The 24,822-nt window shown below is 45.4% G+C and overlaps 1 protein-coding gene across 2 annotated transcripts in view; it reads right to left on the minus strand.

Moving 5' to 3' along the window:
* SPTBN1 (spectrin beta, non-erythrocytic 1) overlaps nt 1-24,822 on the minus strand; it is a 178,679-nt gene that overhangs the window by 99,452 nt on the left and 54,405 nt on the right. For both annotated transcript variants that reach the window (XM_059659810.1, XM_059659812.1), the window contains exon 2: nt 23,622-23,816. In XM_059659810.1, coding sequence (XP_059515793.1) covers nt 23,622-23,769 — 148 coding nt within the window. In that variant the 5' untranslated portion in view covers nt 23,770-23,816. The remainder of the gene's footprint in view (nt 1-23,621; nt 23,817-24,822) is intronic.

The following is a 24,822-nucleotide window of genomic DNA, read 5'->3' on the forward strand; positions in this document are numbered from 1 at the left end:
CCCCCTCCCCTTCCTCACTAACTACAGGCAGACAGCTAATTACTAATTTGGAGTTTCCAGCACGGAGCCCAGCAGCTATCCCCGCTCACTGAGGAAGGTAATGTCATTCCTAAGGGATTCCGATGCGCACTGAAGAGGTGGGGGCCTCCATCCTAGGTTTACTTTAGTCCCCTGGGCACTTGTAATTCAAGCAACTGCATCCTGTCCAGGGCTAGAGAGAAAGCAAACCTGAAGTCCAGCTAACTGCTAACTCAACTCCGACAACTCCCACTGCCTCCATCCACAACCAGTGTCCATCTCACTTTGTAAAGCCAGGCCCAGGCCAGGCTTCGGAGACATTTCTCATCTTCCAGGAAGTAGTACAGCATTTGCTAAAGCCCTTTAACTGCCAGTGCAAATGGGGGATACTGGAAGAAGCACTTGGCTGGGATTCCCAAGACCTGAGTTTCTACTTCCAGACCTGGCCAAGCCTCTTAATTACCTATGACCTTAGAAGAAACCCTGGATTCTTTCTAAACCTCCACTGTCGGACAGGGATAATTAATGCCTACCTCTACAAGGGCACTGCGGAGATGATGTGAAAACACCTCAAAAATGATCACACTGTTCACATTAGAGGTATATTTTTCAAAATGCACCTCTTCTTGCATCCCTCCCTCCCGCCTTCCCTCCCCACACACATACACATGTCACATCAAGGCTACAAAGAGTAGAATGGAGAATTTTCACAGATCTTCTTAGCCCCTCTTCATTATTAAGTACATGGGTGAAGTGGTTAAGTCTCTAGGTGTCCAGCTATAGGCACAGAAAATGAGTCTGAAAAGTGCTTGCCAATTTACAACCCTTTATTTTTAATATTTAAGCCACTTAGAGTATGAGTCACTACTCTGAGAGACTCCCTTTCAGCTCCCTCTGGTATGAGGAAGTAGGTGAATAAGCTTTCTAATTAGCCAGGTTACAATGTGATGGGGGTAGAGGCTAGGACGAGTAGTATAGCCACACTCAGTCTTAAAGAGCCGGTGTAGAATACACTGTCAGCTAGGCAGACTATTGGAAAGACAGGTTATGAGGCTGGGGAAGGGTTTACGACACTGCAAAGTCCAGAAGTGAGAAGTAGGAATCCATTTGGTATGATGGTGCCAGGGAAGGAGAGAACATAATCCTGATGGTTCATCGGACCACCTCCCACTCAGCAGTGGGCAATGAAGGAAGGCCAGAGGCACTCATTCTTTATGCCATTCACTGTTTACTGGACACCAACTGTGTGCAAGGTACACTGCCTAAAGCTTTGGAGCAAACATGTCAAACTCGTGGCCCACGGGCCACATGCCTCGTTTATTTGGCCCGTGTTAGCCTGTGAATTTGACACGCTTGCTTTGGAGGGATTCAAAGATGACCGGGAGAGTTGCTGGCTAAAGGAGATGGAACTAACATGCAAACAGTCCAATACCAAAAGAATAGAATAAGGGCCGGGCGGGGTGAGAGTTCAGAGGACAAGGAGGATACCTCTGCCTAGGAAGGCAGGTAGGGTCAGCTCTAGGAGGGGCGACATTTGACCAGACCTTGAAATGCAGGTATATTATCAACAGGCCTGGACAAGGGGGAAGCTGCCTGTCCTCCTGGGGGAAAGCAGCACAAGTAAAGGCGCTGACTGGACTGTCCCAGGAACAGCTCCAACGAGTGCTACCTTCTGTCTGTAAGGGCTGTGACAGGCAAGCCTGGAACGAAGTCTGGGCTGGAGCCCTTTGCAGACTTTGAGCCAGAGGACGATGGGGGCTGGGCTGGGCTCTAGGGATGATCAGTCTGGCCAGGGTAGGTTGGAATGGGTAAAAGGAAAAAGCCTGAAGGCAGCCGGGTCTCTTAGGTGGTGCCTGCCTGCCGTTGTCTAGGTCCAAGGACTAGTCAGGGTGTGGCAAGAGGAATAAAAAGGAACGGACTGATGGAAGAGTCCACGGGACTTTGGTAACAGACTGTCCATGGGAGGTTCAAAGGCAAGGGCTGGCTATGACTCTTGGGCTTTCAGAGTGGCTGTGGAGTACAGAGGAGGGCTGAACAGTTCCTTCTAGATGGGCTGAATCCGAGTTACCTGCAACACGATGGGGGGCCATGTCCAGGTGGGGAACTAGAGCTCAAGGCTGAAGACCCGTACACTAGGATTCTGTGCGATTTGGCATGTAACGTGTGAATGGGAACGTTAAGGGGGTGGGACTAATCCCGTTTGTCCCAGGAGGCTTTATGTAATCTGGGAGGTAATAAAAACGAGGGGGGGGGGCGGAGAAAAGATGACTGCTTTTCCTGCATTACAGCAAGCTTGACTGGGTAAACTATGGAGTGTCGTTTCCTGAACTTCTAAACGTTAGCAAGACTGAAAATGTCTGGGAGAAGACGGCCAAAATGCTAAAATGTGATGGGATTTGTGCACATTCAAGGACTTAAAAAAACACACCCAAAAGCTGGGAAAGAAATGGTGGGAACAGAAAGGGACAAAAAACTATTAAGTTTTACATATAACCTGTTTTTGCCAAATTCTCTCCTGCTCTGTACTGCCTTTCCAGATCTTAGGACTATCCTAGCAGCAATGATTAATCTTTAAGCTCCTCATAGAGGAAATTTCAAAAATGAATTCTACCCCATCTCCGGCCATCTCTTTACCCGGGAGGCTATCACCTGGAGGATGCTGAAAGTTTCAAGTAAATCAGTGACCTCAGGCCAGGAACCAGGGGTCACCTCTTTGCAGTTTTGGGTAAGGACAGTTTGGAAGGTAGGACCAGTCTTCTGCCGGGGAAGTACTTACCCCACTATGCACTGGGAAAGAGATATTCAAAATCATATCACAGGCATAAAAGCAGTAACACCTCAGAGATGGCCAGGGCATAATCCTCACCATGAAACAAGTTATACAAGGCCTATGTTTTTGAAAGACTAATGTTTATTTGAGGTGGGGCTATTAAGTAAGACACTTCAGGACTTTGAATAACTAGAAGAAAAAGTAAAAGGAAGGCTAAAAGAATTTCTCCACCTACAGCAATGCTATCTGTGTTCCTTGGAGGATATGGATGGTCCTCCCCTCCCCTCCCCTCCCCTCCCCTCTCATCCGCTCCCCTCCCCTCCCCTCCCCTCCCCTCCCCTCCCCTCCCCTCCCCTTCTCTCTCCCTCCCTCCCTCCCTCCCTCTTTCTCTTTCTCTCCACACACACACACCTCCCGCAAAATCATCTAGGTATATGGCTGAATCTGAAACTCCGGAGCAAATCTAGTTTCCATTCATATCCTTCTCCTGCTGCTTCTTCCAACCGCCACAGCGGAATCAAACACAAAGCACCTGCCACCTCCGCTGAGGAGGAGAAAAATGGCAAGTTACACTCAACAACAAACACCCAAGGTGCTGGGGAAGGAATGCAGTTTACTGCGTCTCCCACCCCAGGCAATCCTGATCCCTGCATTCTTCTTTGTCTGTTATCTACACATGCAAAGCTGCCCACAGTCCGGAGGCCCCACCTTTGGCAAACAGGTGTTGCTATGCCTGTGAATGTAACAGCAGCCAGAGCCAAGGCTGGGCTCCTCCGCCGCAGTAAAGTGGTTCAAAGGAAAAGGACCTCTGAGGAATGCGGTTGGGGCCAGGCCTGCTCTTGCCCAGGATTTCTGGTTCTGCTTCCCACCTCCGACATGGAAGCAAAAGGCCGACACACACAGGTGTTCAGAGCCATCGGGCCAGAGTTTTACAAGAGGGCAGGCAGACACTGCTTCCTGGTAGCAGAGCTCATGAGGAAATACGTGGGAAAAGAGGAAATACAAATCTATTCCATTCTACCTGAGCCCTGCCCTCAGGTGTTACCATCCATGTTACCTCTTCCAGGAGCGTACCACAGACTGGCTGTAATGAGAAAAGGTGAAACAGAGGCTGCATGGGCACCTGGAGAGGGAAGGAGGGAGAGGAAGGGAATGGCAGGGTACAAACCTCATCAGCCAGACACAGGCCCCACACCCCTGGTCTACCCACCCAACAGGTCCTCAGCCCCACCCGGGAGCACAAGCCCTCCAGGGGACCCACAAGGTTATGAGAAGTGAATTCTCCTTTGCAGGCCCTTTCAACCTAGTTGAGGAAATAGGACACAGACACGCACAGGCATGAACACGCCAACGCAAAGATGTGGTAGCATGTGACAAATGCGGTTCGTGGTCGTTTCAGAGAGTGCCATTCTGAATGAACCAACAACAGCACTTCACGACGTGGCTGAGACGAACAGAACAGAGTGGGCTTTCTCCCACACGAGTGTTCCCCGTTGTTACGTCAATTTACCTGCCCTTTCATGTAAATCCCTGCCAACATGTGCCACACTGACAACGAGAGTATAGAGTATAGGGTATTTTCTTTATTAATTGGGGGGTAGGAGGTGTTATTTCTTGCTCTTTAAAAACCAGATCCCACTTACCCAGTTTCAGGGCTATGGAACGGCATATGCGGGCCTGGCACGTTAAAATGTGAAATAGTTTTAAGAGTGCAGGCATTTCTTCCTCCTCAGCTCCTGAGCTTCTGCCGATCTCCAATGAGATAGCACAGCCTCCTTCCCACAGGACTCTGCGAGGCGGCCACTCACCGGGCGCAGGGCCTGAATAATTCATGGTCGCCCGGTCACTCAGAAGCGCCAAGGCCCGCCAGCTGCCACTGAGTGGGAGGCAGGCTCCAGGCTTCCTGTCGAAGAATTAAATACTACCGACTGCCTCGGAGACCTTCCTTACAGAAACAGACCATCCTTCCCTCTTTTCTCTTTCTCCCCATTCAAACCAGGAACTGTCCCACTAGATCAAAGTGTAGCCGACTGTTTTACTCAAAGGAGGACAGGTCTCAGGTGCACAGATGGGGTGGGGAGAAGTGATGCCCTCATACAAGTGCAAGGTCGGGAAGTCGTCCCCCCACTCAGGAAGAGATGACACTGTGCCTGACACAAGACGATGCTCAACCACCGTCAGTCCTCATTCCCTCCTCCTACCTGTCCCTCTGCTCCAGCCAAATGGATCGGTCCATACCACCTGTCCTGGGCTTTCCCGTCTCCACCCCCCTGCTCTTGGTGCTCCCCTGTCCTCTTGGTCTAAAGTCCACTTGTCTTTCAAGCCCAACTCAAACTTCCCTTTTCCAGAAAGGCTTCCCAGATTATCCCAGATGGGATAATGGCCCCTCAGACACCCTATCCCAGCACACTGTCGGCCCCCCTCCTCTGGCACCCATCGTGCCCTGCCTTCGAGTATTGCTTATCTCCTCTAGTGCGCCAGTCTTATCTACATAATTAAAATAATGGAAAGTGCACCAGTTACACACTCAGGCGAAGTAAAAAATGGACTCCAGCTTCCGCTTTTGACGCTGTCTGGCCTTGTGACCCTGAGCCAGTCCCTTAGCTTCTCTAACGCTCTCCCTAAAACCCAAGGGACCTGAAATAGAAAGTCTCTAAGGTCCTCTGGATATAATGCTCCTGTTAACACATCATCACCTGTTTTAAGATAGACACGGTGCTGTATAACCTTCACTCCACGCCTCGTAGCCCAAAGTCCTCTTTGGAACAGTTGTTCCAAAGTGCTTTAGCCGTCTCAGAAGCCCGAACACTGCACCGAAGCCTGAAAACACAGCCAAGGCTCTGTGAGGGCGTGGGCACCATATGGCGGGCGGCAGAGCCCACTCCGCCCGTGTCACCCACCCCTAGTCCACATCTTGCTCCTCCACAATGAGATGAGAGCTAGAACCCCGAACAGGTAAAGAGGCTCCTTTTCAAAATTCGCCTACCATCTCATTTATGGACCAGGAAAATGAGGCACAGAGAGGCATGCCCAGTGACACAGAGGAATGTACTGCATATCAGAAACTAGAAAGTTTCTGAATTCCTTCCGAATTCCTGCCGCCTCTCTCAGGCAAACCCGAAGGTCGAGGAAGCTGAGGACAAAGGAAGTGGCATGCATTTCTTCTGCCTGTCAGTGAAGTGGGCCCAGGGCTCGAAGCTCACTCTCATCCCCTCTCCCACCTCCCCTTCCAGCATCCAACACCACACGGGAACCGACAGGCTTATACTAAGTGGCACGTGGTCTATATCGTTCCATGTTCTCCGATGTCCCACCTTTACCAGCGCAGACAGAATGAGGACCCAGACCGTGTGGTAAGTAAGGGTTCAGGAAGCAATGCACAAAGGTTCTTACTGATTAAAAACATTGCAGCCCGGCCGGTGTGGCTTAGTGGTTGAGCACTGACCAATGAACAGGAGGTCATGGTTCCATTCCCGGTCAGGGCACATGCCCAGGTTGCAGGCTTGATTCTCAGTGTGGGGCATGCAGGAGGCAGCCAATCGATGATTCTCCCTCATCACTGATGTTTCTATCTCTCTCTCTTCCTCTCTGAAATCAATAAAAATATTAAAAACAAACAAACAAAAAACATTGTCCTTCTGGTCTGCCTACTAAAGATTATGGAAGAGCAATTGGCAAAAATCATTACGCAGGAATGGTGCCTATTAATTTGAAGTGATAATAATCAAAGTCTTGTTAATACTCTCCAGGAGTATTTCTGACTCATCAAACATAAAAAGTTAACAAGAAAAAAATCAACGAGAGCCCTAACCCGTTTGGCTCAGTGGATAGAGCGTCGGCCTGAGGACTCAAGGGTCCCAGGTTCAATTCCGGTCAGGGGCATGTACCTTGGTTGCAGACACAACCCCTGTGGTGTGTGCAGGGGGCAGCTGATCAATGATTCTCTCATCGATGTTTCTAGCTCTCTATCCCTCTCCCTTCCTCTCTGTAAAAAATCAATAAAATATATATTTTTTTAAAAAATCAAGAGACTAGGACTTGAGTCAGTCACCCGGCATTTATTACTTCCTGGAGGAGGACAAAGGTTGCTATCTTCGCTATACCGACACCGAGTTTGCGCCTCCCTGTGTACACAGAAACCACCGGGCCAAGGAGGCCAAACTCACCTTGGTAACCACAGGACGTTAGCCCGCTACTCCCCAGGAGCCCACACTCACACAGAGGCCTAAGGGACCTTACTAATTAACCAGCCACACCCTGGTTTTTCAAGGGAGGAAATTGAGGCTGAGAGAGGCGAGGTGATTTCTCTAAAGCCTCAACTGGCCACCCCCAGTGGCACCCAGATCTGACCACAGTAACAGGGCTGACAATGGCCCCCTCTCTGATACCACTTTTGTAAAGGTCATAAAAAAGCCTTGTGAACTAAAAAAAGTTTTCCATAGATTTACTGTCCATCTGTTGGCTTGTGAGCAATGGGATAGTAGGCATGTTAAATAAAGCGCCAGCTACTACTGTCATCTTGGTGGGGTCTTAGGATACCTTCACTTACTGAATGTCATCCTCCCTGAAATAAAAACATAACCCCTTGTCAAAAATATTTTTTCCCAGTTGTTTATACAACCTACCAACACTCATATTCAGGATAGATTTTATAGCTCCACGTCTTATAAGGTAACTCAAACTCCATTATCTTTTTTGTTGTTGTTAATCCCCACCCAAGGATATTCTTTCCACTGATTTTTAGAGAGAGTGAAAGGGAGGAAAGGGTGGGGGGGGGGAGCAGAGAGAGAGAGAGAGAGAGAGAGAGAGAGAAAGAGAGAGGGGAACATCGCAGTGAGAGAGGCACACTGATTGGTTGCCTCCTGCACACACCCCAACCGGGGCTGGGGATCGAACCTGCAACCCAGTACGTGCCGCATGACCAGGAATCCAACCTGAGACCTTTCTGTGAGTGGGCTGACGCTCTAACCACTGAACAAACTGGCCAGGGCTGCCATTATCTTTTTAGTATGCTATTTAAAAACAAATAAATGTTTGACCCCTTTTTTTTAATATAGGTGAATAGGCCTCCCTTTTTAAACTGGTTACACTTCTTTTGTGCTTGAGAATCAGAAACAAAAAGAATGAATACTGTAAAATACCTGATTTTTACTCTCAGCTTCCCTGTTAAGTATAGGTAATATTTGGCTCTGTTGTGAAAGCTTTTAATAAGCTCAAGCACTACTGATGTCATCAAATGAGTATTCATTCATTCCTTAAAACAAACAAAAAACAGTGTTTTAATTTCTGTTCATCCAACAATTCTAACCTTGTAAGTTTATTTAAGGTATCGCAAAGTCTTACTCATAATTCTCTACTATGCAGTCATTGTAGGGAGAGGCACAAGATTTTTTTCTTTGACGAAGTAAAGGGCATTCAGAGACCTACAAATACTGATGTGAAGGACAGCAATTTCCAAGAGTTAGAAAAGGCAGGTCAAAGACAGCATGAGGCTTTCATCCCCTCTCTAGAAGGCAGGGGCCTCTGTTTATAGTGCCACTAAGGCCAGCAGGCTGGGGCAAATAACCCAATTCAGAACAGCTCAGACTGAGTGTGGCTAACACCCCCTACCAAAGGTTGCTCTTAATACGATAGTAATATTTTTATAATCTTCTCTAAGATGAAAGTGATATACAAATTTTGAGTATTATAAATAACTAGAGGCCCGATGCATGAAATTCATGCAAGGGGCTCGGCCCTCCCAGCCCGGCTTCATCTGGGAAGTTGTCCAGAAGGTCCTCCGGACGGTCGTTCTGCTGTTGGGTCTAATTAGCATATTAGCTCTTTATTATATAGGATCCCCTGAAAATATAGTAATATTTCTTCTTCATTATCCCAATATCAAACTACAGCTGTTTCAACAAAGAGGAAGAGAGCAATAAAGCTACATAACCCCCAGGAAGGACCAACCTCTTCCGGTACAGCCAGCCTATCTGACGGATTTCCTAGGCTGAGTGCATCCCTCTGCCTCCAAGGATTACAGGTCTCCCACTCCCATCCCCACCTCTCTCTCTCCCTCTTGGCCATTTGCAAAGCGGGGGGCGGGGGGGAGGGAATCAAATTTTCAACTTCTACTCCAAAAAAAGATTTCAAATATTTTTATTGTACTTTCCTCCTAAATCATCCTCTCCATATATATTTAAGGTTATAATCATTTTAATGTGTGCTAAGTGCAAACCTAAAAGAGGTAAATGCAGTAAGAGAAGATGCAAATGCACAGAACCCATTGGTTTTAAAAATTAAAAAATAAGAGTCTTTTCAAAGGCTCTTCCTGCCTTCCAGGAAAAGACGTGGGGGGGGGGGGGCTCACAAATGCCCTCTACACAGGACAACAAAGCCCCAGGTCGCCCCTGTCTAAGGCCATCAGTGCCCTTCGAAGGCTCCTGCTTCCCCACTTTGACTTCTAGTCTTCCCACCGTGCATTCACGTAATGTTCCTCAGTATGGAAGGCCGCCTTGCTGAAGGGGAGAGGAGCCCACTCTTCAGGAAATTTATTTTCATAATAAAATGTTATAACATCTCACAGGCCGACTGTGTGTACTAGTATACACAGGGCCAGGCACCTTCCACCTGATTTTAAGCTCTCCCACAACCTGACACGGTGGGTACTATAATCCTCAGCAAACAGAAGTAACTCGCACATGAACTTACAGTGACGTAGCAGAGCAGGGATTCACTCTGGGACCCAGGCCTCTAAAGCCATTCTCCTATCTCAGCATCAGCCCTGAGATGGCAGGAGGCGTGAATCTAAATCGCGAACCCTCAGTGATCAGGTTTGGGAGAACCACCAGCCGTGCACGCGACGGCAGACTGAGAGAGCTCCAGGGTCCCTTCGGTTTCCAAAGGCTGGAGAGAATCTAGATGAACGTGAACTAAGGAAAACGTGATATAAGGCTGAAAACTGGAGACCGCGTGGTAGAGCCTTGCAGATCTGTGGCCAAAATACCCCACCCAACTCTCATCTACCCCAAGTTTGTGGCACCCAGAAGAAAGACGTGGCATGAGGCTTCATAAACCAAAACCAAAACCAAACTCATGCTCCTCCAACCTGCCTTCCCATACCACCCAGAGCCCACGGAAGAGAACTCCTAAACTCTAAGTCAACAGCTTAAGCCCGTGCGCTCTAAGCCCTTGGCCGCTGCCTCAGCTTCAAGGCCTCCTCATCGTCTCCTTAGGGCAAACATGAGTCTCCTAAAATGGCCTCCCTCCTCCCGCTCTCTAGCCATTCTCCTCTCCGAGGCATCCTCCACGGTGCCCCCAGCCGCTCCCACTGAGACACAAGTAGGATCCTACCGTTCCTGGAACCCATACCAGTGGCTCTCAGATGCAGTCACTAGGGACCCTCTGGGCTCCTGGGGGTAGAAATCTAGGGGAGGCCACTCTGACTCAACCAAAGTGATTTCAATGTTTGCCATTTTACAAACTGAGGTAACAAATAAAATTCTATTCGAAAATAAAAATTATCCTGTGCCAAATGTTGAAAACCACTGGCCGAAAATATAAAAGCTAAACTCATTGGTATGGCATTCAAGGCCCTCCTTGTCCACTCTAACAGTTCTACACTGAGCTCTCTGCACTCCTACACGGGGCTCCCTGAGAAAGCCAGGCACCATCACACCATCCACAGCACCGCTTGCTCGGCCTAAAATCCCATCCCATCTACCAACACTGCCTCTCTTCCGTGAGAAGGATAAATCTCTTCTGCTGACCACAGACTTGCTGTCACCTCACCCCTAGCTCTGTATTTCTAATGCTAATCACAGTGCCTGGCACTTAGTAGGCACTCAGTAAATCTTTCATGCCTTCATTCACTAATAAATGAATGAAACAAGAAAAATCAAATATCACCTCACTCTAATAATCATGATTCACAAAGCTTAAAAAAAAGAGACTACTTAGATACACTTTTAAATGTACCTGCTACCACAGGGTTTTCCAACACTATTAGTTATAAAATCTAACTCGTGGCCCAGCTGGCGTGACTCAGTGGTTGAACGTCAACCTATGAACCAGGAGGTCACGGTTCAATTCCTGGTCGGGGCACATGCCCAGGTTGCGGGTTCTATCCCGGGTGGGGGGCATGCAGGAGGCAGCCAATCAGTGATTCTCTCTCATAATTGGTGTTTCATTCTCTCCCTGCCTCTCTAAAATAAGTAAAAATATATTTTTTAAAATAGAAATAAATAAATAGATGGAACAGAATAGAAAATATCAGAGCATTTCATGTACTACAAGTAAACACTATTTTGTGACATTTAAATGCGAGTGGACACACACATAACTACCCCACACACATAAATGTATATATGAACTAGGTTGCCATGCAAACTATACTAGTACTTCTTACTAATGCTGTGCTCAAAATTTTTCTTTTAAAATCTTAGGTCAGTTATAGATTAGATCAACACAATTACTCTGAAGTCCTCCAGTTTTTTAAAACATTAGAAACCTTATCCTCCATGACAAAATTCAATTTAGACAATAATGGTGTTGGGTGTGCCGATTAAAATGGCTCCCTAAACATGAAGGAGTTAAAAAAAAAAAAAAAGACTTGCATGTGGACATGTCTGAAGATTATGGCTCATTAAGTGCACAAAGAAAGCCGCACAAGCACACCTGTTAATTCAGTGCCCGAGTTGGGTTTCGAATTAGTATCAAGTGTGTCCTCCAACCTTGCCTCCCTCCATCCTGAATTTCTCAAGGCAGTCTTGAATACCTCTACATTATTTACAAGCATCCCTAACACTGGCCTTCCTGCAAATGCTTGGAGACAATTCCACGGAGGGTGTGTGCAGGGCCGACGCACACTAATCCTTTGAGTGCAACCAGGTATAAAATTTTGTGTAGAGATGTATAAAGGCTTAACAGACTTGGCCTGCAAACGTGCTTCTCCAAAATCAGAATATAAAACAGCTTTGGGACTATCCATCCACGAACAGTCAAAGCCATATATCCCTGGCTAGAGAAAAAGGTGAAAGCTGACCACAGGGCCAAGATGGCTAAACGACATGGCAATGGCCCTGTAGACTCAAGAAGTTCCTAGATTGTTTTTATTGCTGTTAACCACAGAAGAAAAGGCTTAAATTACACATCAGTTAAAATGACAACAGCACTCTAGCCTGTTTATAGCCTAGCCTGAGAGACAGATGAATGGCTGATAGCTGTCGTAGGAAAATGGAAGTATTCTAAGAACCATATACTACAATTACAGCATTCCATTCCCTGTCACGGTTGGCCGCCACATTCACCAAATACCCTATGTCCTTGAAGTCACAAAACAGGATTCCAGGAGGAAAACTGTGGCCATCTCTATAAATTTGTATATTATCAAATGCCAACTGCTGGCATCCACTCGAGGCTAAAGATGGCACACAGGAAAACACAGGCTGACCTAGGAGTGGGTGCCCCATTAGAGATGGCCCCTTCCCCCAAAAGCATTTATTCTAGTATACTGGTAGGATCCATGGAAGGAGAAGAGGGAAGAGGCCCAGAATCACTGCAGAGAGTTGAAGAAAGAGCGGACAATTAAACAAATCTTTATAGCTCTTTTGACCAAAAAGGGTAAAACCTTAGGGGCAGACACAGCACAGGAGGAGGCTGGGACCAAACTGAGCGGACGGCATGAAGAATGTCCCATCTGCGGCGTCCTGGTTTTGACGGGCTCACACTTACAAAAGCATTAAGTTAACATTGTAGGCGGGAGATCAGATACTGCAAGAATGAAAACCTAAGACAAAAATACGCTCTTCGGTGGAAGGAAGGTTAAACCCCAGGTTCTACTAATAAACTTGTCCTGCTTCTCTTCATTATTGGAGGGGGGAAAAGTGTTTTCAATAATGTGCACAGAAAATATCTCAAAAGATATGTATCAAACTTTTAGAAGGAGTTATCTTTAGGGATGGGGTGGGTTTGGAGAAGGGGAAACATTCACTGTCCACTTCTGTAGTGTTTGGATTTTTTCTTTTTTGTAATGCATTGCATGGTAATGCACAAGGTTAAAAGTACTAACTGCTTTCAGGCTGACAGGAGGTGCTGTAGGAAATGCTGAAAGAAAGATTACTCATTGTCACTGCCTTCAAGGAGTTCAGCCATCAGCTAGAGAGAAAATATGGAAACACCCACCTTGAGCACACACAGGAAACTAGTAAGACTCAAGGAAATAGGATACAGAATAGTAAAGGCCAAATATGTTTCTTGAAATGTTAATGTGAGATGGCTCCATGGAGCAGATGGGGGCGGGGGTGGCGGGGTGGGGGTGGGGGGCTGGCTCAGGCTAGAGACAGCAGAGGGGCCTGGGTTTCCTGAAGATTTACAGGCAATCCAGTAAGTAACAAGCAGTGCAGGGAGGGCCTGGGGACCTGGCAAATGGCACAGTGTCTCCCTGACTCCAGTCCATCTGTTTCTGAAGATGCCTACAGACACAAACATGTGGCTAATAAAGCAATTTCACATCCATGTTCAACAAATCGAAGGAGTCTGCAGAAATTTAAACCTGTGTGGCAGAATTTGTATCAGCCTCACCCAATAACATCGCCCATCATCCAATTCTGTCACTGCCTGAGGGCTCTGAAAATTCGCAGGAAAGAGGTCAACACTCAGAGCTCAGCAAATTCCCTTAAAGGTTACTTAACTGTAGAAAATGGACATGTTTATCAACCAGAGAATAATATGGCTAAGGTCCGGGATTTGAGAAGTATCACCACACTTTTATGTAATACTGTCTCATTCATTGCTTGTTTTATACACACAGTGTATTTCCCCCAAATAGATTACATGTGGGTAAGGAACACACTAACATGGTACTTATGTCATCATACTACCAAGCAATTTGGAATGACCCTGTATTACCTGTCCCACTCTAAAAAGGGTGCTGGTCCCTGAGGCCCCGAGAAGAAGAAATGGGACCCACTGCTTACAAGTCACAAAATGGCCGAGCAAATTCATGAGTCAACAACTTAGGTATAAACTAAATATCTTATTAGAGGCATATTCCAAAGACTGAGATGCCAATGTTTATTTCCCTTTGTCAACTGTTTTTTCGAAGATCTCAAAGGGAGTTGGACATGATTGGTTGCTTCTTTTTTTTTAATGTATTTTTAATTGATTTCAGAGAGGAAGGGAGGAGAGAGAGCTAGAAACATCAATGATGAGAGAGAATCATTGATCGGCTGCCTCCTGCACACCCCCTACTGGAGATCAAGCCTGCAACCCAGGTATGTGCCCTGGGCTGGAATTGAGCCTGGGACCCTTCGGTCCGCGGGCTGACGCTCTATCCACTGAGCCAACCCGGCCAGGGCTTGGTTGCTTCTTTTAAAGGAAGCAATTAGTCAATGGTGAACATCACCTTGCCATTTTATAAAATAGTTTTATGTCTGAATCAAAAACATCAATCCACCTGAAAATGTGTCGTGAACATTTATTGTTAATTCTTGTCATCTGCCCAGCACCCCACCCCCTTTTTCGGGTACAGCTCTACGTGGTTCCCAGTTCTTACATCCCTGCATTCCCCACTTCACTATTTTTATTATGACATGTTTTATTTTTTAAGTGCATAGGACTTTAGAAGTTCCCTGTATATAAATTATATTTTGTTGGTACCTGCTCACAGGTCCACTTTGGTAGATAATTGGCCAAAGAGTTAAATTGTAGTGAAGGCAATGTATGTGACCATATGAGATACCAAACACCCACCACCAGTAGGGTTTTTTAATGACCATATCTGGGTAAATGAACTAGTTCCTAAGTCTACAGTACTTTCAGATGCCTACAAGCGACCTGCCATCTGTTCTCAGGCAACTGTCAAATCAACATCATAGTATTATGATGATGGTAGTGTTCACAGAATTTTCTGTTATTTTTCTCTGACCTACCACTATTATTTATATAAGAGAGCGGAAGGAGAAGTGAGGTACTCATATATGATACAACCTGGATGAACCTTAAAAATATTTTATTGCCCTGGCCAGTGTGGTTCAGTTGGTAGGAGCATCATCGTCCTGTACACCAAAAAGTCACAGGTTCAATTCCTGGTCAGGGCACATGCCCGGGTTGTGGGTTCGATCACCAGTTAGAGCACGTGTGGGAGGCAACTCTCCCCGCCTCCTCCTCCTCTTCCCTTCCTCTCCCTCTCCCTTCCTCTCCCTCTAAAATCAATAAAAGCATGTCCTTGGGTGAGGATTAAAAACAAACATTTTACTAAGTGAAAGAAACAAGTCACAAAAGACAAGATATTGTATGATTCTATTTACATGAAATGTCCAGAATAGGCAAATCCAAAGTCAGAAAGTATATTAGCGGTTGCCTGGGGCTAGCGGGAGGTGAAAATGCATATAGGCATGGGATGACTAATGGGTATGGGATTTCTTTTGGAAGTGATAAAAATGTTTGGAATTAGTGGTGACTGCACAACTCTCTGAGTATATTCAGATCTACTCAATTGTATACTTTATGAGGTAAATCTTATGGTATGTAAATTATGTAAGAGACAGATGGAGACACACACACACACACACAGGCACTCAAGGCCAGGAAAACAACAAGAGAGGAGAAAAATCTTCAGTTTTTCCTCTTTTGCTTACCCAAGCAGTCCCCAACAAGAGAGAGGTTATCTTCCTAAGTTCAAACACAAGTAAACCATTACATTTATGGGATTTTCTTGTAGAAATGGTGATTGGAGGTCCTCAGGAAAGACTAACTTGAGGAAATTATTCTGGTCGGGTGGGAAGAGGAGTTAAGACAGAGGCCAAGGGTGAGTCAAGAGAAGTTTTCTGAGGTGACTGAGGATGGAACTTGGCTCTAGAAGACGGAGGGCAAGAAGGGGGTTTAATGAAGGAGAGAATAGTAGGCAGGTTCTCCCAGCAAGGATCATGGGCCTCACCCACAGAGGGATTTCAGCAATTGCGGAGGTGTGAAGAGAATTGGAGGAATGTAAGAACAGTAGCAGGAATCCAAGCTGATTTCAAAAGTGGGGATGAGGTCACTGGCTGCAGGGAAGGGAAGCAAACTGTACCCAAAAGAGAAAGAAAAGATGCCTGCTTCCTATGGTCAGAGAACTACTGAAGTCACATGTGCATAGAAAATAAACTGATGATATAATCTGGGACTCCATTTAACAACCTAAACAGGCTTTCTACTCAATAGCTTTCATAAGCCTCTTTGATATAAAATGCTCTTTCTGATCCAGATTTCATAATAACGGGTGGAGTATTTAAAATGCACTAGGTCCCTAGCTGGCTTGGCTCAATGGCTAGGGCATTGGCCTACGGAGTGAAGGTCCTGGGTTTGATCCCAGTTAAAGGAACATGCCCGGGTTGTGGGCTTTCTCCCCCGTAGGGGGCGTGCAGGAGGCAGCTGATCAATGATTCTCTCTCATCATTGATGTTTCTATCTCTCTCTCTCCCCTCTACCTTCTTCTCTGAAATAAAAAATATATATATTAAATAAATAAATAAATAAATTGCACTAGGGACCATGCCTCTTTCACAAATAATCCCAAATAATGCATAATTTAGGGAAAGAGCCTCAAGAGTGAATGAGGGAAATAATGGATAGCTATTAAATCCCCGTTAATGCTACTATAAAAATCCACCCCATCGTGCAAGAAGCCTTTCCCTTGGGGCGTAAGTGTTCCATCTGTGGAGCAGTGGATGTGTAAATATGAAAAGCCCTGGCCTCATTTTCAAGGAATGAGTCCAAACTTGAGGTGATATATCATCTTCAGAAGCCAAAAGCTGTCTTTCTGTTTTAAATATATTTTTATTGACTTAAGAGAGGAAGGGAGAGAGGAAGAAGGATAGAAACATCAATGATGAGAGAGAATCACTAATCAGCTGCCTCCTGCATGCCTCCCTACTGGGGATCGAGCCTGCTACCTGGGCATATGCCCTGACCAGGAATCGAACTGTGACCTCCTGGTTCCTAGGTTGATGCTCAGCTACTGAGCCATACTGGCCAGCTGGGCTGACTTTCTGTTTTAATGAGAGGGGTCCTCAGAGACCTGCAGCCTGGCCTCTTCTGTTTACAGCGGTTCCAAAGTCCAAGTCCCCGGGTCTGTCTGTCTGTCTCTCTCTCTCCCCGCCCCCTCCCCCACAAGTTCCAATGGTCTTTATGTTACTCAACCCATCCAGTTAAAATTCTTTTCCCTCTTGTGACCAATACTTTTCTCTCAATTACTAGAGCATAATTGCCTACAGTACCCTCTTGGCACTTGCATACATGTTTAGTTAATATTTCATGTAAATAGGTTTTATCTTCCTACTTAGACAACTCCAGACCATGTTTTATAGATCTCTTTACATAGTCAATGGCAAGTTGGTTCTGTACTATTACTAGAAAAAAAGTCAAACATACCATTTATATACATTTGTTTTGACAGGGGGTGGGTTGGTTGATGTGAATTGACAGTTTCATTCTGGAAAGTTTCTAAGTAAAACCACCATGTTATATAGGAGACCATAAAAAAATTAAAGCCAGGCCTGGCCAGTGTTGCTTGGAGGTTAAGCACTGACCTATGAACCAGGAGGTAAAGGCTGGATTCCTGGTTAGGGCACATGCAGGGTCGGGGGCTCTATCCCCAGTAGGGTACACACGAAGCAGCCAATCAATGATTCTCTCTCATCATTGATGTTTCTATCTCTCTCTTCCCCTCCCTTCCTCTCTGAAATCAATAAAAACATATTTTTAAAAAATAAAGTAAATCACTGCTTTAGCTGATTAAATGCTCCATCAAAATTCTTGGTCACTCAAATAAATGCCCATGTTTGAAGAAGTCTGGCCTATAAATACAGGCACAAATAATTGTTATTTACTCTATACATGTAATGTGAAAGATGCAATTAGGTGCTTTTTACCTCATTTTCCTATAGGTATCACTTGTCCATAATCATATAAACTCAAGGTCAATGTCTTTTGCCATGTCCACAGCTTAGCACAAAGGCTCGTACTCAAAATTTTAGCTCATATATGTTGATAAGTGACAACTCCCAAAGTAATCTCGTATTTAATTTATTTTTCTGAAATCCTCACCTGAAGATATGTTTATTGACTTTAGAGAGAAGGGAAGATGAAGAGAAGGGAAGATGGAGAAAGAGAGAAAGAGAGAAACATTGATGTGAGAGAGAAACATTGATAGGCTGCCACCTGTACATGCCCCAACCGGGGATCGAACCCACAACCTAGGTGTGTGCCTGTCCAGAAAACAAATCCCCAGACTTTTTGGTGTACGGGTGATGCTCCAACCAACTGAGCCACCCATCCAGGGCCAATTTCTTGTTTTGTTTCTTAATGCTCACTTGTACACAGCTTTCTCCTACCACTTCTATATGCCACTGTTTTTTAGAAATAAAAATTTCTTATTATTCAGAAGTAAACACTAAATATTTTGGTGTATATCCTCCCAACTTTTTAAATTCACAGGTTATGAGTGTCGATAGAGAAAATATTGATTCTACTTAATTTATTAATATTTTCAAGCTAAATGTTGCACTTTTTAAGACTCCTTTTCCTACTTCTCCTAATTCCTGTTGATTCCACAAAATATAACCTACAACCATAAACACCCATCATTTACCTTTTTCATAATAAAGTTTTTTGTTTTAGTTTCGTTCCAAATACAATGCCAGTTTCCCAAAAGTCCAGCTTATTTTCTCATCACCACCGGTCTGACACCACTGAGGCAATTAGGTCAGAGGTCAGGAATGTGGGCCTGCCGCCCCTGGGTGTGGGAAATCATTTACAGAATGCATAAACATCCCTTCGCAGCCTCAGCATGCTGAGATCTCCACGCTACACACGTGAGGGACCCAAGCTCTTACCTTCCTTCGGAACTGTAGATGGTAGCACATTCAAGTTCAGACCTAAGTATGTATCTCACCAGCCTCGTACATATAAAATTTCTGAACATGTGGCCATGGTCAATATTAATACTAATTTTTTTCCTGAAGCACGCCTAAGTGTTGAACGTTTACAAGCTGAAAATTTGAGAGGCTCCCTCTTCCCCCAACCTGTGCGAGGGGAGTGCTTTCAGATGAAGCTTTTCTCTGCTTGGAAAAAAAGCTGGTGTTTTCAGTTTTCACCAGGAGAGGCTCGAGGTAGATGATGGAGATGGGAGAGTTCAGTTCCCTGCGATTCCACTTGGTATGTCCCTGTGATGTTTCCAACTACTAAGGAGCAGGAAGAAGGGTGATGAGTGACTGAGAGATGAGTCAGATGTTCAAGCAAAGAAGTTTAAGGAGAATAGAAAGATTCAGCGCTCACTGGGCAATGGACGGGAACCAACTCGACTCTTTCATCTTTGTGACGATAAATTGGCACTTGACAAGTGATTACAGGCCTGATTGCTACATTTAAAAAATAAAATGGACATGGTATCCACTACACCAGAGAAGCCACCTTCCCTGTGAAATATCTCACTGAGTCTGATACTCCGACACCAGATGGGTGTCCTGGAATTAATTCAACCCTCGCTAATTACCAGGAGTTAGAGCGAACCCCACAGGGAAAGGGCTCTGTCCCACAAAACTAATCCCACTTCAGATGCCGGTCCCCAGTCCCAGGCCACTGTACTTCTGACTGAGTGGCTATAAATTCAGGGGTTCCCATGACAACCCCTCATCGGGTTCACTCATGTGCTAAAACAACTCACAAAACTCAAGACAACACTTCACTTATGTCTGCTGTTTATGATACAGTGTCTAACTCAGGAACAGCCAAATGGAAGAGGTTCATGGGGCAAGGTATGGCAGTGGGCAGAGCTTCCACCCCTCTCAGGGCACACCACCCTCCCAGCAGCACACGGATGTGTCCCCCAACCCAGAAGCTCCCCAAATCTGGTCACATTTAGGGAGTTTTAGGCATTTTATTATGTAGGCATGATTGATGAAATCACTGGCCATCAGTGGTTAAACTCAATCTCCAGCCCCACCTTCCCTGCAGATTGGTGGGTAGGGCTGAAACTCCCACCTTCAAATCACTTGGTGTTTCCAGTGGCCAGTACTGTCTGCTTAAGGCTATGTAGGGGGGGTGTCTCACCCTCAGTCATTGCATTAGCATAAATCCAGGTGTGATGAATGAGGCTCTTTATGACTAAACTACTCAAGAAAATTCCAAGGGTTTAAGAGCACTGTGCCAGGAATTGGGGACAAAGACAACATTTATTTCTTATTATTCCATAGTTAAAAGCAATTCCTGAAAATGAAGTAGCAAGTGGTTTACCTCATCTTTTTTCCTTAGGGATACTGACATTTAAAGCCACTGAGTAAAGAACATAAGATAAGGTGGTAGCTACACTATCAATACAAGATACACTGCACTGTAAAAAGATAAATTCCTCTTAACGTCTTTCGTTAACCACCTCAGAATTCAGAATGAAGTCTAGAGAAGACTAAACCTGTATAGGATCCTAGAGGGACAGGAAACTTGATATTCACCATTCTACTGCTCCAACTGAAGACTTCCCATTTCAGAACACCCGTTTGTAACAGAAACCTTACTACAGCACCCCCTCACCCTAAACCTATCAATACAGGACTTGCCTAGAGGGGACGGAAGGTATTTATTTCCCTTGTCTTAAAATCAGTGCCAGCATTCCACACCACTCCCGTCTAAAGGTCACTCTGTTGGGTGTGATACTTTAGTTCGCCCTATACTTCAGCTGGGTCCAGATGAAATGGTCTCAGACACCCAAGGAAGCAAACCCGGCAACTATCAATACTCTATACGGGCCTCCGATGTGATTCCCGAACAGCCACCTCAGCATCCCCTGGGAACCTGTTAAAAATGCAAATCATCAAGCTCTCTCCTGGGCTTCCTGCATCAGAAACTCTGGGAGTGAACCCGGCAATCTGTGCTTTAACAAGGCCTCTGCACAGTTCTGATGCCCGCTCACATTCCAGAACCACTAGTCTAGACACTGTGGGACTGTTATGCTACTCCTGCTATCAACACGTAAGATTTAGACATTTTCCTGTTCCACAGAGCTGGGAAGTCAGATAAAAAGATAACGTCCTCTGATAACAGATGAGTCTGATGGTTTCTCTGGTATCTTCTGGATTTACTGAAAGCAAAATTTTTAACGTCATTTAACCTAGAGGCAGCACATTTCCTTTTCCATAATGTTTTGAGGTTACTCATGACTACTTCTCTATCGCAGGATGCATTCCTTAGCCTTCAAATAAAATTTTTTTTAATCCTCACCCAAGGATATTTTTTTCATTGATTTTTAGAGAGAGTGGAAGGGAGGGAGGGAGAGAAAGAGAAGAAGAGGTAGAGGGAGAGAGAGGGAGAGAGAAAAACATTGATGTGAGAGAGACACATGACTGGTTGCCTCCCACACATACCCAGATCAGGAATGGAACCCTTGAAGACCAACGCTCTAACCACTGAACCACACTGACCAGGGCCTAATTTTTCAATGTTTGAATTACCCACTAAGTAGGTAATTACTTACTCTACACCAATGAGCTTTGATTCATTTTGTATTTTACTGAATATAAAAAAATAGTGTACACTTGGTGCCATTCTGCCATCAGCCATTTATTTACCAGCAGTATGACTTTGAGCAAGCAAGCTATTTAATTTCTCTACGCCTCAGTTTCCTCATCCATACATTGTAGATAATAATAATCTCCTTCACATGGTTGCTATGCAAGTCCTGTCTTCCTTCATAAAAATGGACACCCTTAAGCAAACATGCACCTGGCTGAGAAGGGTGTAAACGTGGGCAGAGTACCTCCCAGAGCCCCACTTCTTGAGTCTGTTCTGGGGAGAGCCTTGAAGAAAAATATATGCAACGCACTGAGAACAGCTGACACACAGTAAGTACCGTATGAAGTGCTTACTATTATTATCATAGCTGTAATAGTTCAGGGACCTAGAGAACATAGACGGAAAGATCTCCCAGGAAATGGAAAGACAGCTGACAACACTGAGGACAGCTGGACAGCTCTGGAACTGTGGAAAAGAATAGATACAAAGAGCAAGACACTGCTCTGCAGTTTGCCAGGAAATACACAGGTAATAGATAGCCTAGGACCAGAAAGTAAGTGACTCATGGTCAACGATAACCGGCCACCAACATCAGACTGAACTAAAGGTTCCAATGAGGGTTGGAGAAGAAGTAAGAGATCAAAGTACAAATCAACCACCAGCATAAGCCAGGATCATGGTTTCCATAAGGGTCCATGTTAATGAATAAGCTAGAAGATAAAGCTCTAATTCTAGAGTGACTAGCTGGTTAATCATTCATTTATGCCCTCAAATCAGGCAAACTCAGGAAAGATCTTTACATCACTGCCACTCGAGAAGCAAATTATCCGAAGGCAGCTGAATGGTTTTCCTACAGCTTTTAGTTGGATACCGCCCCAAGGTCCTTTTCTTTCTTCCTCCTTCCTGTTATATTTTGAATTTTCTAGCTAAGCTATTTGCATGGGACTCATCCCCCCCGCCCTGCCCCGCCCCACCTCCAAGTCCCCATCACTCTAGCAGTGTATCCTGATTAGCTGATGTCAGTTGGCATATCCTCTTCTGACTGCAGTGGGAGAGACTCCTAGAGGCACATGACCCAAGCCATCACCAATCAGGCCAGCGAGACTGATCCCGGGACCACGGTGTGAGTTCTGGGGAAGCAGAGGTGCGGTTCTTCTGCCGCCTGTCCTTACAGACAGATCTGGGTCCTGGGGCCTCTAGCAGCTAGCTATCTTGAGACTACAGGGTCCCTAGAGCCTGCCTGAGAATCCACCCACACTAGCAAGTAAAGCCAAAAACTGGGAGAAAGAAACTAGTCCTGGTCATACCATTGAAATTCAGGACAAAGTCTTGCTTAAGGCCAATTTGTCTACTATGGGGTCAATACATTCTCTCTGTCATTTAAACCACTTTGGGTTAAGTTTCCTTGTGCTGACAATCCAGAGAACTCTAAATTAGACAGGCCTCATAATTAGATTACACTGTAAAGGTAACAAAAGAGTGAGCTCTAGTCACAATTAACAGTAAACTTACCTGTTTAAGTCATGACTACGATTTACTTACTTGTCATAAGGAAAGACATTAGGGAAAAAAAATCACGAGCCCATTTTTCTCATTTGGAAACCATTTTATTTGAAATCTCAGAGTACAGACGTGAGGCCCTGCACAAACTCCACTTGGACCCTTGGTTTCCCTATGTTCAGTACCGCCGAGCTTTCACGTGACAGACCCTTTCCAGATTTTCAGGGCAAAACGCTCCCCACCCCAACGAGGGCCATGGTGAAAGTGTGTTCTAGGTTTTCCACAGCAGCAAGGGAGTGAGTGAGGAATCACTCAGTCAGGATGCATCCTCCCTGCCAATTTTAGTGAGTCAGCGGCAGACTTACCTGTCACAGCATCAACTGTGCCCTCACAAGATTAAGCTACGGGTTTTTCTATTCAACACCCTTGCATGCGATACCAACTAACCTGGGTCACTCAAAAATCGAGTAGCCTACTGTAAGAGGTCAGGTCAACCAAGCACACAGGCTGGTTTGTGTATTTCTGTCCCATTATTTTCACATATAAGATGCACTGAAAATAAGCAAGCTCTTAAAATCCCAGGGTAGCTCTTTCTCAACGGCTATAAAAATCACTGCTCTGTATCATGTTGGCCTCAGGGATTGACAGCTCTCCAAATATGGGACCGGTTGCCTTATGAAATGGCCAGCTGGCACCTGTGGGACATGTGTAAGTCGCAGGGAGCCGAGCTTGTAAGGGAGACAGGGCGGATGATTTTTAAGGGGACTGCCATGCATCGGGGGCCTCAGGGATGGGCGTGAAGGAGACTTACCTGCCAGAGCCTTGATGCGGGAGCGCTCAAAGAGCCTGGCAGAGCTGTTCTCGTTGTCCCAGTCGTCCACATCCCAGCGGTTGTTGACATCGCTGTACTGCTGTTGGATCTCAATGTTGTCGTAGTCGGTGGCTACTGTGGTCGTCATCTTGAACTGTCTCAGCTGCTCCTCCACATCAGCTCCTTCTTAGCGTTCTGTGGGAAAGAAAAGGGGAAAACAAAAAAAACAAAAACCTAATTAGTCGTCTAAAGGGTGCAGAGTCCTCACATAACCTACTGGGATAAAGGTGAGTAGAAGGAAAAATAATTCACACGTGCCAAGAACGGTCTCTGGAGTCCATCAAGTCCAGTGCGCTCTTGAACTTGCGCACTGCCTCATAGCGCATGTGTGACCCAGGCCCAGGGACTTAGCATCTGAGTCTCCGTTTCCCCAACCACCAAAGAGGGAAGATACTCTCCAGGTTACTGAGGGGACTGAGTGAGATGATGGATGCCCAACAAAGGATGAGTTTTCATCCTTCTTTCTAAAGTTTAAACTTCCCAGTTTTAAAGTGTTATCAGAGCTGGATAGACAGCCCCTCGGGGCTTCTGCATGACCTCATTTATTTCTATCGTGCATCACCATAAACAACTATTTAGCTTCTCCTGGAAATTCACAAAATGTTATAAAAGAACTGACAGATCATTTCATCTCAACATCTCATTTTCATGTTAGAACACTGGTGCCCGAGATAAAATGAGATAGATAAGCGAATGGCAACGAGCACAGTACCAGGCACATAAATAAGTAACAACTGCAATCATTTACATTTCTGCGTTGTTATAAATGCTTACTACCAACCCAACCACTCCCCAGGGATCCACCCATGGCCACAGTGTTTTACAAGGATAAATGGTGAACAAGAACCTAGGGCTCAACTTTTGGCCCCCTGCCGTCTTCACTATAACACAGTCCCCTCAGAGAATTAAGAGGAATACATTTAGCTTCAAAGCAGATACTGCACTGAAGGCTCACTACGTGCTCAGCCTGTTCCAGAGCTAGAGATAATAGAGATAATAGTAAATAAGATAAGGACCAGGCTCTCCTGAAGCTTTTATCTTGGTAGGAGGAGCCAGATAAAAGGCACACAACAAAAGGCAAGACGGTTGAAAGAAAATAAAATAAAAGTGGAGTGATGTGACAGAGAGAGAACCTATTTTA

The sequence above is a fragment of the Myotis daubentonii genome, chromosome 12 (genome assembly GCF_963259705.1).
Source record: "Myotis daubentonii chromosome 12, mMyoDau2.1, whole genome shotgun sequence".
NCBI lineage: Eukaryota > Metazoa > Chordata > Mammalia > Chiroptera > Vespertilionidae > Myotis > Myotis daubentonii.